Source organism: Echiichthys vipera (genome assembly GCF_963691815.1).
Source record: "Echiichthys vipera genome assembly, chromosome: 14".
NCBI classification, from domain to species: Eukaryota; Metazoa; Chordata; class Actinopteri; order Perciformes; family Trachinidae; genus Echiichthys; species Echiichthys vipera.
This window is the reverse complement of record NC_139839.1, coordinates 16,754,964-16,772,281: the sequence shown is the minus strand read 5'-3', so window position 1 is coordinate 16,772,281 and position 17,318 is coordinate 16,754,964. Positions and strand designations below refer to the sequence as shown.

At 39.2% G+C, this 17,318-nt stretch overlaps 2 protein-coding genes across 4 annotated transcripts in view; both read left to right on the top strand.

Annotated features, from left to right (window-relative positions):
* Positions 1–4,966, top strand: part of lrch2 (leucine-rich repeats and calponin homology (CH) domain containing 2) — a 30,321-nt gene extending 25,355 nt beyond the window's left edge. The window contains exon 21 of the mRNA XM_083927034.1: positions 195–4,966. Coding sequence (XP_083783160.1) covers positions 195–314 — 120 coding nt within the window. The 3' untranslated portion in view covers positions 315–4,966. The remainder of the gene's footprint in view (positions 1–194) is intronic.
* A 1,683-nt stretch (positions 4,967–6,649) lies between these two features.
* Positions 6,650–17,074, top strand: il13ra2 (interleukin 13 receptor, alpha 2). Of its 3 annotated transcripts, none has more exons than XM_083927121.1 (10): positions 6,650–6,764; positions 7,036–7,121; positions 7,363–7,514; positions 8,500–8,656; positions 8,759–8,879; positions 9,414–9,598; positions 9,782–9,936; positions 10,970–11,114; positions 14,994–15,087; positions 15,177–17,074. In XM_083927121.1, the coding sequence occupies exons 2-10, from the start codon at positions 7,043–7,045 to the stop codon at positions 15,256–15,258; spliced, it is 1,170 nt and encodes a 389-aa protein (XP_083783247.1). In that variant the 5' UTR covers positions 6,650–6,764; positions 7,036–7,042; the 3' UTR covers positions 15,259–17,074. The 3 variants fall into 3 exon arrangements, with proteins under 3 accessions (XP_083783247.1, XP_083783248.1, XP_083783246.1); XM_083927122.1 differs by having other exon boundaries at positions 10,967–11,114; positions 14,994–15,043; XM_083927120.1 differs by having other exon boundaries at positions 10,967–11,114.
* Positions 17,075–17,318: the final 244 nt, after the last annotated feature.

Here is a 17,318-nt window from a genome sequence, read left to right as displayed (position 1 = left end):
GAAATAAAGTCATTTTGTTTGTTTTCAGTGACGGATTGTTTACAAAGAGATGAAATCAGTGTTATAAACCTTTGCAAATAAAACCCAAACTATCAGTATGGTAAGATACAACTAGTGGCAAGTATGTGGAGATGCTATGTAAGCCATTTTTTTGTGGAGTGTAACTGATGAAAGATGTCACTCTGCTAATTCAGGACAAGCTGTGTCTACCCCATCACATCCTAGAGGAGCGCGGCCTGGTGAAGGTGGGTGAGACCGTCCAGGCTCTGCTGGATCTGCCTGCATCCAAACCCACACAACTGTCAGCTGTTTGACACAAGCCTGAATGCTGCGTCCAACCGCGCAGTCATCCAGCCATCCCCTCTCCCCAGCCCAAACCCATACCCCATCGCCAGGTACCAGAGAGCTCCTCGGGAGCGAGGACCCAGTGGTTTGTAGGGCTTTTGGGGGGGGGTCTGCTTTTGCCTGACTGAAACAGGAGACAGGAGGGAAAATGTACCTCTGTCTCTTTATATGATGTCAGCCCAGCCGCCACCCCATTTCCTGTCCATCACATTTTCACTTGTGTCCTGTTCCTAGTTACTGGAGTCATCCTGTATGTGTGTGGACTAGCGATGTGACTGCGTGTTTCCTGAGCTGAACAGCTCGGACTTGCTGAGGAGTGACGGAAAAGACAATTGGTCCATATGAAGACCTGTACTTCCCTCTCAACAAAGCTCAGTGATTATTGAGCCTGCAAGTGCCAGTACTGACAAAACTTCCATGCTGGTGTTGGAGACATTGGCAGTGAGAAGATGATAGACATGGGACTGACTGTTTCACTAAAGAGACCTAAGCTGCACGCTGGCCTCACAGCCGCAAACCACTGACTGACCTCAAGGGTTTTTTTACACTCTTGAGTTTCTCTTCTGTTTGTGGAATTTAATTTTCTTATTCTGTTTTGTTTTTGTTTTTTTTAACTGTTGACTCTTTAACATGTTTGAGCAATCACATCACTGCTTTTTGAGTGCAAGGTGTGCCTCTTAAAAGCATCACAATAACTGCATTTGATGTTGTCTTTCTCAACAACATAATCTCAAACAGACATTCTGCCCGTTTCCCTCTAACCTGGGTGTGGTTTCAACATATTTAAGCTACTGTACAAATCAGTACTTCAAAAAAACTTTCTTAATACAAACATGCATGCCATGACATCTGACCACTGTGACATGTGCTCGGCTGCAGCCAAAAGCATGACAGTCCTGTTTTTGTAGCATTCGTTTTTTCATTGTACATGCAAGGTTTCTGTTTTTGAAAGATATTCTGTATTACAACTTTTCTAAAGCTTTTATACTTTCTTTCCAGTCATTGCGTTCAGAGCATGGGTTTTCCATATAAGCCACAAGGCGGTTAAGATTTTATTGCTTTGCATAACCTCAATTGAAACACGTTAATACTGTATGTGTTTGTGAGTGGAGGTGAAGGGTGGATCAGAAAGGTGTCAGTCACACTCTCATCTTACTGACAGGTCATCCTGCTGTATATGGTTTCTGATACAATTCTTTATTTCAGGGAAATGAAATTATTTATGTATTTATTAATTTGTTTCATATTTATGTTTGTGTGTCTCAATCCTGACTCCCAGTTTAGGTCCGGTGCAACTGAACATTTAGATCTCACATGTGTTTTCTGTAACCTCCTGGTCGACTTAAAGCTGTACTCCATAAGATTTTTATCTATTTAATTGTCTTTAAGTTCACATCTATCAAAGAGTGAGTTAAAACATTGGCGATTGATCATATGACCCACTAATGAAAACGCTTCTTGCTTTTTTTGCGGAGTATTACAAGCCGCCATGTTAGTGACTCTGCAGACAGCGGTTGGTCTGTCTGTCAAGATCATTGCTAACGGTTAGGCTGCATTCACTTGTAATCGGAAATCAGGAACTTCCAACTTGAGTCAGGCTTGTAGTGTAATAGGAACTGAGAGGTGAATGTGTTTCAACAAAATTTACAAAAGTGCAAAAAGAAAAGTGACTGTGAACGTGACAAGATGGAGGGCTCTGAAAGAACAGGCTTGATGAACAAGATACTGTATCTCAAATCTTATGGAGTACAACTTTAATGGCTCTGTGGCCTGAAATTAGAAAATGAAAATGAAAGCATTGTAGCTGTACTGGTCCTCTGTGAATTATCAGGATTGACGACGGCTGTCTCACGTCTATTTAATGTTGTGGGAGTGAAAAACAAAATGTTCACACCATTTGTCAGTTGAGCTGACAGCATAATGCTTCTGTGGCACGCAAGAGTTTTATCATCCCCTCATAAAGTTGTTAACTTTAACATTTTATGTATTAGATCTGTGTTAGTTCCTTATTTAAATATTATTGTTTCTCCAGGGCAATATCAATCGTGTTCTTGTAGTCCAGGCAGTTGTGTTGGACCATTCATTTTAAAAATAGGTCTCCACCATGTGAAATAAAAAATAAAGTTATAAATCAATTTATATCAATTTCAAAAGTCAACTTAAACTTTGAATATGAATTAATTATAAGTACGCCTGGAGATGATTCTGACCGAAAGATTTCCATGTCTGTGCTTTAATGGTTTATTTTTATTTTATGTGTGAATATTTACCTGTGGACCTTTTGAAGAGAAGCTGAGGACTTCATTACCTGTTGAGCTCTATCAATGACACATTGATATGACACAGGTTAAATGACCTCTGGCTATGACCAAGGCTTTGCAGTTCAGCTACAGCAAGCTGTAGTGGACACAAAACATGTTTACGACAGAAAAGAGTAGGCAAAGCGGTTAGAGCAGTTAAGATGTCTAGTGAAGACACAGCTGATCATTATGCAAAAGCTGCTTTAATAGTTTCCTGTTTGTGTAGCTGAAACATCTTGGAGGACGACAGTACTTCAAAAGTACCTTGAAAGTACACAAATATCATCATGTTAAACAGGATTGTAACATCTAAAAACATGACATATTGTGCCTTAAAGGGAGGTATTCTTTGATTTTTTTTCAATAGTAAGTTTAGGATATGCACTTGCAATTATTACACATTACATCACAGAAAAGGTATTATCACTGAAGGCAGCATTTTAGCATCTCACAGACTTCTTTTGTCTATAAATACAAGCTTAGAGACAATGAAGAAATACAACTGATTTGTAACCTACCTCAGGTTTGCTGTGTCAAATACTGGAGGTTTAGATTCAGATACCCAGATGCCTAAAAGCTCTCATTTAAGACTCACACACTGCATGCTTGGGCATGATATAACTCTACCTGTATTCAAATGCATATTGTGCATCTTTTTGCCCTTTTTGATCCAATTGTTCTTTGTAAATGCCTTAAGCTTTCATCCTTTCATTAATTCACACACAAGTTTGCACACGTATACTGAAGCTGGCCAAAATTCTGATGAATCTGTACTAAACAGTGTCTGTTGAAACCTTACCGATTGCTTGGTCCCTGGTGTTTTCAGCTTTCTAGAGAACCGCTAATCTAAACAACTCAACAGTTGCTTGAGTCCTGAACACCATAGATGTCCCCTCTTAGTACACTATATACTGGTTCATAACACACTACAAGTTAACATGTCCCATAGATCTCAAGAGCTTGCACACTACACTTCCGCGAATCCTCAGCAACACACCCGCCAAATGTGAAGCCGATTGGATGATACTAACTGACATGAATGAACATTTAAAACTTTCCAAATAATCTATAAATTCTTGAAGACTGCTCTCCATTGTTCTAGCTTAGATGGGTTAGATGGCCAGTGTGACTTGTTTTGTTTCCAGTTTGCACCCTCTACTTCTTTTACTCGATACTACACTTTACATAGACTATTTTATTAGGACCAAACCACTTGATGGATATCTGCCCAATTCACATTTCTTTATCTGCAAAATTTCGCTTAAAATGACTTACCTTCTCTTGTGTTTTCCCGTGCATATACTACCGCCTGTCACACTGCCCTTTCATAGTTTTACTGTAAATCAGAGCCAACTCATGGAGGTTATCCTTTCAGCAAAAGCATGACCACCGTGAAGACTGTAGCAGACATCTAGCCATTGATCTCACAGCATCGAGCAGGAGTATCAGAGTATTCACATTATTATGTTGTGATTATCAAACTGAACATGACAAATATGCATACGTACGGTGTGATTGTATGTTTAGCAGTGACTTCTAAGTCTTTGTTAAAGGATATGTTCACACTCCAGTATTTCTTAAAGTCATATGACCATGCGTACATTGACAGTCTGTGGTGGCTGTGACCGTTCCTCCTGTTCATAAAGGCTGTGAAGAAATCCTTGCAACAATACAAGTTCAGCGAAAGTTAATAAGAGGCTTCAGCAGTCTTAGTCAGACAATTATCTTCTAACTTTACAGTAGTTTTAGTGTGAATTTTCCACAAACTGTTCATAATATTTCATAATAACAAAGACTAACACCAGAGCTTGACATGAAGTCTCATATTTGCTTCGGCTGAACTTTAGGATGTATTTTTCCTAAATCAGGTTTGGTGGCAGGTTTTTTACGAGGCATAATTAGTCTTCACAGGGTGGCATAGTTGTAGAAGTGTTAAATGTCATACAATGACGTAAATAGTCTTCAGAGGAAGACTATACTCTTCATTTTGCTTTGTATAGTCACTCCCTTTAAGGCACACCTGCAACAAAACAAACATTAATATCTGCACACGGAGAGGTCTAATTGGCACATAATTTTCCACATACTGAAGAGGTGCTGACCTGTTTTTTATGTGTGCGTGATAAATCCTCTGCAATTATTTTATGCATTATTGCACTATGCGTCTGCTACCTTATTATTGTTATTGTTTCATGTGTCACAACTTTTTGTGTGTTATTATTTAACACTTTTCATAATTTCCAAAGGGTAAACAGTCAGTCGTATCTAAGTACTACACTGCCAAGAAAATTCAAACTTCTGTATATAAGCTTTTTGTATTTTAAAACAAGTCAAATGCATGCGAGAATACCGAGTGGCTGAAGCTAAACCTGTGTACATATCATCTGTATAAATTCCAGGGATTTCTTAATAAAAAATAAATAATCGTGGTCACTATAAAATAAAGTCAAATTCTTTGCAGCTCAGTCTGTCTTGTCTTACATCTCAGGCTCTGCCCAGTAGAGCTCCTTGTTTGAAGTTTGCTGATGATACAGTGATTTATTGTGGAAATGCCGCAGCTCATTGTGTGAATAACATAATGTCTAACACCCTAGAGTTAATTTCCTCAGAAGTGTGATCAGGTGCAAGATAAACAAAAGAAACTGTTGTTGGAGTGTGCTAATTGTAGTGACACAGAGATATGAGTATGGAAAGTCAAAACACATAATGGAGGGTAACGAACCAGTCAAAAGTCTAGAGATCCTAAATAACGTCAACAGCTGTTCAGGGCATAGACTAATATTGACTGTGGAAAACCACTTCAACCCCTCCTCAGCCTCAGACTCTTCCTCTAGTGTCTCTCTGCTGCTCAGCTCTGGGTCATCCCTATGTTCCCGGTTGCATAAGCCTATGTCTTTGCTGATTTAATTCAGCATTTTGTTAGGGTAAGGGACTGCAGTTAGGGTCAAGGTTAGGGGGTAGTGTCAGGGTCTACATCGGCCTATTTGCCGTGGAATTCTGCACTGATTGTGGAAAAAAATAACAGGCCGGGGAACATAGGTGCGCTCCCCTCAGCTCAACCATTTTCTGTCTCTGTTTCTCTCAATCTGCTTCTCACAGCCATGATGCTGTCTTGATAACTCTTTCTGGCTCAGCATTGTCTCAGTGTGTTCATGTTTGTTTCCCCCCCTGAACCAGCGCTGATTTAGCTTTTACATCTGTCCCATTGTCAAAATGTGTTGTCCCTCTGTCAGCCCATCAGTTCTTTACCATGATTTAAAAAAAGGCTACTTATCGGGACTCTATCGCTCTATTACCAGGACAGACATCATGCGTGCTCCTTAGCAATGACCCATCCACCAATATTTATATCGGAGAATTTGACAAGGGTTTTTTAAAACAAGTATTTCTCAGCGCTGATGAGACGCAGCGGGAAAGTTCAAGCTTAACAACTTATCTACCGGCAATCTAGGGTCCATACGCATCTGGATGAGGCTCCAGCTGAGTCATCTCCTGGTGTTGTTTATATGTATCAAATGAAACGTGTTTAAATCTACTGTTCCCATGACAACAGTGGGGATTAATAATCACATGCAGTTTTTTAAGAGCAATCGAACACCAAGTGTAAAAGCTTTTTTTCACTGACCTCTTGTGGTTTCATGTTTGAATCTCTTGCATTACTGACCACTATATTTCCACTTAAGATTTCTAAGTGCTGATTTTGAGATAAGACAAATTTTTACCATTTTTACAAAGTGACAGAATTGATTGAATGCTGTTTACTGACGAGAGATTTTTGCCACATAGAAAATGTGATTTTGTAGATTACAATAAACAATCAAGAGTATGGCACAGAATACAAAGAGCCATTCATGTGCTGAAGTGAAAAGAGAACTGCGGTGGAATTATTCATCCAAGAGCCAACATAAACCAATCATTTAAATTAAAGAAATAACAGGCTATCTCAGTCAAGCCCCTTTAATAGCTACTTCTTCTATACTTCTTCACTATCAATATATTCACACTAAAAAGGCATCCTAAACCATTGTCTTGCCGGTGTACTCCACCCACACTGACGGTGTCAGTTTCCTAAACTCTGCCTTAACCTGACTCACAGGGAAAAGACTCTCCCACGCTCATGTAAGTGCTCTCGTCTCTGGCAGCTTTGTTTATTTTAACAGTATTTCATGTAAAATTAGGCTATATTTTGATATTGTACAGTAGGGGAAAGTCATTCTGAATATTTAGGGTCTCTTTCCTTGCACTTTTATTTATTTTTCATACTTAAAAAGAAAAAAAAAACACCATTATTTCCTTGTTAATTAAACGAGCAGAATTCACAGTGAAATAGCTCAGAGTAATTTACCCGTTTTTACAACTTGTGTAATATGTAGGCCTTGTTTTTTCTCAGTCAACTGATGGCGAGTAAATCCTGGCTGTTACTGATGCAGCTCTTAACCTGGAGGGAGAGCTTGCATTGCAATGGACATATTGCAGGTTGGTCCAGTTTAGTTTACATCAAATATTATCAGTTGCATGCCATTCTTCACTTCTTTGTATCTTTTCTTAAACAGGTTAAACAGAAAAACCTGACAATACAATGAAATGCATGGAATGGGACACACAATAAATGAATAGTTCTGCAGAGGCAGGGAGTAAAGTGTGATTGAGCAGTCTTGCCAGAAAAAAAGTCAGAAAAAAATATAAATATTGTAAATAAATATGTTTTCACCTGCAGTGGATCCTCCTGAGGACCTATTGATATCAGACCCCGGTCATCTTGGACATCTCGAGATTACATGGAGCCCCCCAGCCAGCTTGATTAACATGACAGAGTGCTCAAAACTGTATCAGCTGGAATACTTTGACACATACAGGGACAGCTGGACTGTAAGTGCCCACCATTTTCATTTATTCAAATCCTAACCTTGTGACAGAACTGATTATTATACATTACCAGATATTCGAATGGAGGCAATTCAGCTCACCTTCATACACCTCTATTCACTATTGTATGTGAAACAAAGAAGTGTGTCATATCCAGAAAGCTAGTTCATCATCTATATGATTTTTATTATGGAACTTTACAGCCCTGAATCACTGATTTAGATCAGGAGATCAGTTATGTAGTGTAGTTTAATCTTTGGTCTGTTTGGATTATTCAAATATCAGCATACAGTCTGTAGGATGCAGTATTTTAGTACATCATATTAGAGTGGAAACAAGCTAAAACTTGTTTGCAATTGTGTTTAAGTGTGTTTTATTGTGAGAACAGGGTTACATGGCTTCAGTTTAATGCTGCCTGAAAACATATTGATTCACAGAAGTAATGTCCTCCTCTAAAAACTTTAGATGAGCGGCAAAAGTACCCTTCTTTGGTGCAAAAAGCCAATGCATCAGTCACAGATGGGAACAAAACTTCTGTCATTGCACTGTGATAGGCTTTACCAAGAATGGATTAATCATAAAGGCCAGAGGTTGTTATATTCCCGCTTGTAGCGCTTGATTAAGCAGGAACAGACAGGGTGTTTCCAGAAAGTGTTCTCTGAGTCAGGTTACAATGACAATGACAATGCTGATGACTGATATGACTGATATACAATTATGTATGTTTATTCTATTGCACAGCACAGTCTCAACGTGCATTTACTGTTGACAGGATATTAACAGTTTCTTACAATACTTGAATACTTCAGGACATGGACACCTGAGGCATTACATTTTGTTTCAAACAGGACTTACAACAATAGCCATCTTTGAAGAGAACCTCTCATAGAAATTCAAACAAACTTTCTGCCCGAAGGGGTCTCATTGGAAGTTTGAGCACAGTAAAATGCAATCTGAATAACAGGGTTGTGTAATTCTGAATCGGCAGGCTATCAGGATGCCTGGGAGGACACACAGCGCACAGTTTGATCTGATGAAAGATGTGAGAGTGAGAGTTCACACCTTGCTGATTGGACCCTGCACCAACGGTACTATGATCAAGAGCACGAACTACACTGAAATGGTCCTGAAACCTCCCAACACAGGTCAGTCCTCAAGGTTTTGTGGATGGTGGTTAAAACATCAAAATGAGATATTTGATCCACTGAATTGTCATTGAATGGTTTTATTCGCCTTTCTACCTCTAGGTATTGTGGGGACTGCGGTCCAGGATTTTGCATGCGTGTACCACAACATGAAGTACGTGGAGTGCAAATGGAGAAGCAGCCCAAAGATGCCGGCCAAGTCACAGCAAAATCTATATTTCTGGCAAGTCATAGGGCATTTTTTTAGCCACTTGGCCAGTTGGTCAACCACTTTAGTACAGAAAAACAAAACAAAATATATCTATGTGATGGGTTCCCTTGAAAGGTTGAAGACATTATTGATCCTCTGAAGATAAATCCTACCAACTTTGCTGGTCCTCTGACTTTTCATCTAGTGCCACCATGGAGTCGGTCTGAATGTCTCAACAACTCTGGAAGATGCCATTACATTTGTCACAGATATTAAAGATCTCCAAAGATTAGATCTTAACAACTTTGTTGATTCCCTGACTTGCTTACATCCAGTTCAGTGTCAAGATTATCTAATGACTAAAAAATAGTCCCTCTTCAGGGGTATTTTTGAATACGTAAAGTGTTAATGCTACTGATTACCACAAAACAAAGGGCGTCAGCCCTTGAAGAATGGAGGTGATCATAATTGTACATCTTCAAACATCACCAACTTTAAACAAAAATATCTTGATAAGTGGATATCACCCTTTTCAGCAGTGAAATATCCGGCCCTGTCTCTCTCCAGGCACAAGAAGCTGGAACAGGCGGAGGAATGTCCCAAATATCTAATTTCAAGCGGAACCAGGAGTGGCTGTAATTTCTCAGGAATATCTCTGCCTGAGTTCAGGGATATCAACTTCTGTGTTAATGGCTCCTCTCCTGAAGGAACTCTGAAACCAACATTCATGTGCCTGCAAATCCAAAACCAAGGTATGTGCATATTTTCCTCGCACGTGCAAACTTAATGATGGTATAGTGATTATATGACCCTTATGTTTTGACCTTGTGTTTCAGGGTTATTCCACTGTAATCTTGCCAAAATCTGATTTTGTTTCCTTTTGATTCCTGTCAGAAATTGATAATGTTCCCTGTTGATTTGATTGGTTTATGCAGTGAAGCCTGAAACCGCAGACAAGCTGCATCTGCAAACAGGTCCAGACGCACAGCTGGAACTACACTGGGACGGTTCTGCCGGGAGGGTTCCTGGACGCTGCCTAGAGTGGGAGGTGGAACACAATCAAGAGGGACCTGATGGAAAAATTGCTTCAGTATGTATGCACTTTTTTCCATTAACAGACAGTCACTGTACTAACCAGAGCTCTTTTCCTTGAATTCCTGCTGTGCAGAGGGTGTATGTCTTCCCTCATCCTTTGTTTGTTTTGAATGAGCTTGCAATAGATGCAGGAGTGATAAAAGCATTGCAAAGCCACCTGCAGAAAATAGGATCAGGCTGCTGTGAGAGTGTCTTTGTTATACTTTTGAAAGGGTCAAAAATGTTTGGAGAAGACTTGGCAAGTCTTAATATTTGATTGCCAGTCACATAAATCAGAATATGATCTCACACTTTCAGACAGACCCAACCCTAGAGGCAGGGTACAAGGAAAGGTGGATGTTACGTGTCAGACCACAACATGCATAACTGAAGAGTCACATGAATACACCACCTCCATCAAATAAGGAATTACCTAGACGGTGAAGACATAAATAAGCTTGTTTGCAGTGCAGTGTTCATATATTTTCATGTATGCACTTTTTTCATTGCATTTTAGACCTTTTTTAAATATGACATGGAGGAACATAATCATTGTGCTTTTTGTCATCAATTATCAGTGGCTTTTTAGCTCTGATTTGGCCTCAACTGACTTGAAAATTATTATCTGCCAGATGTCCGTTCTTTATTTCCCCATTCCTTTAGTTTAAGTTAGGTTCTTTATTGTCCCCAAGGGGATAATCGTTTTCACACAATTCAGTTCTTTTTCATGGCAGCATACATTTAAAAAGGCACATTGACATCATATACAGATAACACACCCTATCCCCACAAATAACAAATAGACCCTCTTCCCATATATCCTCAGAACAACATATAGACCCATAGACAGCACACACATGATCTACATATTCTTGTTCAGGGCTGTGATGGCTGAGGGGACAAAACTTATGTTGTGTGTGTGCAATTTGGTGTGTGCACCAGTAGCTTATAGTAGATTTATCCGAGCTGAAAAAAAGCTGCTTAATGCTGTGTAACTTTACAGAGTCATTTTAAATAACAAAAAATACTATTTTTGTTGTTGACAGCAGCGGATTTCAACCAAGCAGATGAGCCTATCTTTGCCGTCCATTCACGGCAAAGAGAGAAACTGCTTCAGGGTTCGGTCCAAGTTGAATAAGTATTGTGCAGAAAAGAGCTTTTGGAGTGAGTGGAGTTGCCCGACATGCCACCCAGGTAATTTTTTTGTTTTGTTTTAGTTGAGCACAAGATTGCAGTAAAACCAGTATTTTCTTGTTGTCAATACAAAGGCGTGAAATCAGTTCAAAAGACTGTGACAAAACTTTAAATGTTTTGTAAATGCTCAGTCATCAGTACTCTCGGTCAGTCTTTGTCTGGATATTCTCATGCGTTATATGTAATGATGCGTCACAATCATAGCTTTCAAGGGTCTACTCAGACTTTCCATTCGTACCTAGGCACTGGCTTTGGCACGGCACAATTGCATACGCACGAGCATAAGGATACACACTTACAACTATTTATATATGACTGTTCCCCATGACAGACCTTTTAAAAAATGCTGCCGAAGGGTTTGAGGTGGTCTGATGCGGAGGAGGAGTGTTTACTGCAGATTTGGTCAGGTGTAATCAAAAGCAGTTAGACAAAACGCACACAAACCCAGAGGGGAATGGTGTATAAACAAGAAGGAATCGTTCTATGGCCCGGATCTTTTGTAGCAGTGTGAGTGCAGGGCCAAAGGTGACGCACCCTTAGGGTAGGAAATCTTGGGTTTAATTTCCTGACAGATTTATTCTAAGTATATCCAGTGGCTAAAGGAAATACAATACAATAAGCTGTGAATTAACTTTTATATGTAATAATAATATATATTTTTTTTTTAAATGTTAAGATTTTTAAGTAGTGAGAGCCATAACAAATACACATTCACTGACAATGAATTACACTTTTTCGAAATCACATTCTTATAGGGTTTGTATTTCAAAATCTAATTGATGTCAGCAGGTGCGTAAAAAACACAAACTGACTTTTCAGGCTACGAGGCAGCATTAAAAAGCATGGTCCTTTACCAGGAAAAAGAAAAGAAAACAAACACAATATTATAGTTTTCCTCTCTCTCCTTTGCACAGCCACTGATGCAGCCAAGATCATAAATGTATTTTTGGCGTTCGGAAAGACAAAGAGAGACAAGGCCGGAATTGTCCGTTATCCCATATTTGGGACCAATATTTGTACCAATTAAAGATTATTATATTTTGAATAAAACCCTTCTGGTAAAGAGTGAGTTGACCACAACAAAGACTGTAGTGCACTGATTCTTTTCTTCATTGCCTGATGTGTTTTTTCTGTTAAAAGGATATTTTAGTCATATGAGGTAACATAACTGTACTTTTGAAGGTGTCATGATCCTAGTCTGTTTGTCATGTTCTTTGTTTTATTTTGTAGTTCTCTCCTCTTGTACCCTGTCTTACTTCATGTCTGTGTTCCCACCTGTGTTCATTGCCCTCTCCAGTTGCATATTGTCTGTGATTAGTCTTGTGTTTATATACTTTGTGGTACCCTATTGTTCCTTGTCCATTTGGCGTCAGTTTTTCCTGGTTAGAAGCCCTGTTTGTCCCTAGTGCCTGTTTAGGTAGTAAAGCAGGGGCAAGTGACTGGAAAACTGGACATATGGCCCGAAGCAGGTTTCAGCCAGACGTCAGACTGGGGATCAATGTCAGGCAACTCAAGAGCAGGCAAGATGTTGGTGGAGACCCCCAACTCAGGAGCAGACGAGGCAGAGAGCAGGGGGCAGAGCTGAAGCCCTCGGGCAGATGGAGCACCTCTGGTGGACGGCCTTAAGTCCTACCTACCTGTTCCTTGTCTGTTTGTACTGCCACAACTGAAGCAGGTAGGAGGACCCAGGCGCAGAAGACAACAAGAGGCCGGAGATGAGAACTCGAAGAATAAACTGATTTATTACCGAAACAGGCACGAGGAACAAACAGGGCTTCTAACTGGTAAGAACTGACAACAAACGGACAAGGAACAAAGGGACACCAGGGTATACAGTATAAAGACAACACAAATCACAGACAAGACACAGCTGGAGAGGGCAATGAACACAGGGGGAACTAATAACGACCGGGCAGGCAATCACACAGGTAGAAACACAGACAGGAAGTAAAACAAGACACAGCATAAGAGGAGTGAAATACAAAATAAAACAGGAGACAAACTAAGAACATGACAAACAAACTAGGATCCTGACAGAAGGTACTGATTCGACAAGTATGATCTGAGAATATAGGAGCGCTGGTTGATTTCTGGGCAAAATATGATGAAACTGCCAGCTGAGTGTTCCCCGTTTCAGATGTTATCATTGCATTGAATGACCTTTATCAGTGATTATCTACCTCAAAAAGATGGTTAAGGGGTCTGCTACACATAGGTTCAGAAGGCCTTTATCATCTATTCACAAGATAACAGTCACTGTTATACATTATTATTCATCATTATTGAATATACATTTGTAACACTCTGGGACTCCCATTGTGAATTCAAACACAAATATTGTTACTTGGTTAGGTTTCAACAACAATATCATGGTTTGGGTTAAATATGTACAGGGCGTTACATAAGAAAGTTAACTTATGTAGCCTACGTAACTTTTTAAAAGTCACAGTTGACTTTTGGTTTCACAAAAAAACAAACAAAGAACACCAGTGTCCCAGTTGAAAGTACTGTCTCTTTGACCAATCCACCACTAGTACTGGTTATGCAGGACTTCCGTCTTTTTATCCTCCCCACCATTGGCACTCTTATGTCATATTATAGTGCTGCAGTCAACAGTTAGTAGCTATGCGGACGAATGATCCAGCTAACCAATATAACGGCCTACTGAGCCAACTAGGAAGTAGTTAGCGACCATACTGATATATCTATTTGATAAACAACTGATAATGCCGATTCAATTGGCTGATAACGTCCGGACTGGGTACCTCATTCTGCTCAGTGCTCCTTTCTGTATGGCTAATTGAAGGTAACAGCATCTGTACACATTGCACAGGGAGTGGAAGGAAGGCGGGGGTAAGCCTGTTTCTCATGATTTACAAGTGTTGATTTTGGCCTCAGACATCCTGTCTCCACTCTCCACTCCAAAAATCTCTTTTTGGATGTACACCAACAGTGAAATGACTTATTAGGTGTTTATTGTGAGGTTTAATAGTTGACAACTTGCCACATCTCTTGCCAGTTTAAATTTCCATTTCTACCAATACTGAGGAAAATGGACCTAAATGATTAGCTGTTGATGAATAAAACTCATTGTCATTCTGCTGTGAAGCCTCACAATGATTATCGACCACAGAATGAAATGAACGAACTCTCTGCTCGTGTGAGTCTCTTTCATTGCACTCCAGGTGTGATTATGGTGTCCCACAAGGGTCAATATTAGGCCCCCTGCTGTTTACTCTGTACAAAAATAGTACTTATTTGCCAACTGAACAAAGCAATGTCCATCCTACAAAGCCGTCTTGTATTCAATCTGCATCCTCAAAGATAAGCCTCTCTTTCAGTTACAATTTGCTCTTTATGATCTTTTAAAAGGTTTTTCAGACCTTTGAAAAAAGAAACACTTTCTAAACTAGCAAATCCTATAAAACTCATGAAAAACAAAAACATTTACTTTGGTTCATAGGAAAGCTTCACTTTAAAAGTTGAACATACCATCTCTGAACTCGGGTTGAAGACTGATTTCTCGTATGATGCATCTTGCACGACCAGAATAATCAGCAAAAAAAACAAACAAACGCTTATTTCTCTGAGGGACTTTAATGTTATTCTTGTTGATATTTTAAATTATGTTGTGACTGACATGTGGGATTACTGTTTTGTTCGACAGAATTGTCTTGATGCGATTTTAAATATCGGTATTTATGTAACATTTGTAATACAAAGTGTTATAGACCAACAATTCATATTAATCGTTTTTACGTGGAGATTAGTTGAATTGTCTTTGTAAGGTTCATATAGATAGATGTTGTTTTTTTTAATGAAGGGACATGTAAATAAACTGTAAATAAACCTGACCTGGTGTGTTTGTTTTTGTTAAAGAAAAGAGAGAAGTCGCACCTGAAGCAGAATGGGACATGGTACCTGTCTATGTATGTTCCGCTGGTGCCATCATCGCCATACTGGTGCTGTTGCTGTGTGTGGGGGCAGCGCTCAAACAAACACATACACACACTGACCTGAGAAGGTAGGCTCACTGAAAACTATGTTTTTTTTTTATTATAGGGGGAGATGGAGACAAGTGAAGAATCCGGACTTTCTGCTCACCCCGTCGTTTGACAGAAATTCAGTTGTGGTAAATTCATAAGAAGAAAACCTGCACCTTAATCACTCACGCTTTATTGGATTATTCCTTCCTTCACATTTTTCAGGGTCTCTGATCGTAAAGCACACAATGAAGCTCTGAACGATGCCACACAGTCATCACCCGAGATTGTAACCACTGCAACACATCATTGAAGATATATCACACATAATAGGCTGAAGGTTACAGTGGGCTATTTACAAAAAATCTATACAGTTTACAAACAGTATTTCATTTATTAATCATATGCAACTATACACTTGCCTTTTTATTTACATTTTTATACAAATGCTTGTATTTACATGAGTCATGTTAACTTGAAATCTTTTTGGTAAAAAAGTATCACTCTTTATGAGATATACATGTTTAGCTGTTTACTTTTTATTGATTCAGCCAGCACTTTGTTTCCTTTTTGCCTCAACTCTTGCCAGACAACAAAGATGTTATTGTTATGTATAAATCCAACATGCAAGGATAATACGTATGAAATGATTTTGTACTATGTCTTTATTGCACACTTGGAGGCCCTTTATGGGCGTATACAGGTGAAATGGGTGTGTCAGCTGCTTTTAATGCCAAGACTCCTTGCCAGTTTTATCTTGAAGAGTTTAAATTATAACTCAGCATGACTGCAATGTTTCTGTTACTATCAAGCAGTAATAACATTTGACTTTTGTACATTTTATTGTATTACAGTTGGTAAATGGTAGAGCTAGCCTGATGATTTAGCCTTTTTACTAATTTTACAATAATACAGATACCTGACCCTAAATGTCTGTTTCTAATAACAAAGCTATGTAGATTTTATAAGCTACATATGGAGCTGAAATACAGAAAACAATTTCTCAGTAAGAGTTTTGAACCATGACTTACAGCTAGGGCTTACGAGCCCTTAGCTATGTTGTTATTGGCATTCAATTTCTCTTAGGACCTGCATGTACGGGGCCTAAGCTGATTTTGTTTTGCTTAATGATGCTGTTATAGGCCTAGTCTGCTGGGGGATAATACTTTTCCAGATACTCTGAGCTTCTCTCCACTCTGTCTGTATCATTCATGTCTCATCAATGCATGTTACTAATTCAACTTCTTCCCCGGAGTTGTTCGTGCTTTGTTATCTCGCAGGTCTCTGCTGATCGTGGTGGTGCCTGCTGCTGTGGTCCTGCATGACGCCTCCGGCTACTATTATCACTATTAGTCATAAATACTATCACTAGTCTTACAAATTATAAAATTTGTAGCCATGAAAACACCATCAGTGGTATGTCTCGCTGTATCGCAGCTGTTATTGCCGCTACTCATCATTGATCATGTTTGTCATAATTATTATCATTTTCATATTCTATCACCATAACTGCCATAACATATAAGTCATATTCACATTACTATAGATATTATTATAGTTACTGGAAGTGTGTCTGTCTCTGCCTTTGTGTCTGTCTTTGTGTTTGTCTTTGTCTCTCTCTGTCCATCTGTCGGTCTTTTCTCTCTTTCTCTCTCCTTTTCTTCCTCCCCAACCGGTGCAGACAGATGTCCGTCCTCCACAGAGCTGGGTCTGTCTGACGTTCCTGCCTGTTATAGGGAAGGTTTTCGTTGCCACTGTACTCTACGGGGAAATTGTTGGGTCTATGTAAATCATAAATAAGTCATAGAGTGTGGTCTATACCTTCTCTATAAAGTGTCCTGAGATATCTTTTGTTATGATTTGGCACTATAAATAACATTGAATTGAATTGAATTGAATCGAATTGACCTGCTTTTATATTTACTGTTATTCTGCCTGTTATGTAAATACAATGCAGTAATGTATTTTACAAAATGTAATGGGATTTCGGTGTACTTCAGATGTTCATGTGTTGTATGAAAAAATGACTGTCTAAGGCGACAATAAAAAGGAGGAAGGATAGCTTGGGTTGTAGTTATTTGGGCACAAAATGTCCAACAAGCCACTGGTAATCAGCAGTCTTCTTCTGTTACATTTTATGGCCCATTCCAAATAAAGCAAATTGTTAAAGGCTCTATGAGCTGTGGTATTTGAAATTCTTTAAAGATGGTTCATTAATGAA

What these genes read in the sequence shown, in the direction of transcription:
- il13ra2 (XM_083927120.1), top strand. Translation starts at nt 7,043, where the DNA reads ATGGCGAGTAAATCCTGGCTGTTACTGATGCAGCTCTTAACCTGGAGG. An exon ending in CCTGAAACCTCCCAACACAG is followed by an intron (nt 8,657 to 8,758) that starts GTCAGTCCTCAA and finishes TTCTACCTCTAG; the next exon opens with GTATTGTGGGGACTGCGGTC. An exon ending in CCTGCAAATCCAAAACCAAG is followed by an intron (nt 9,599 to 9,781) that starts GTATGTGCATAT and finishes TGGTTTATGCAG; the next exon opens with TGAAGCCTGAAACCGCAGAC.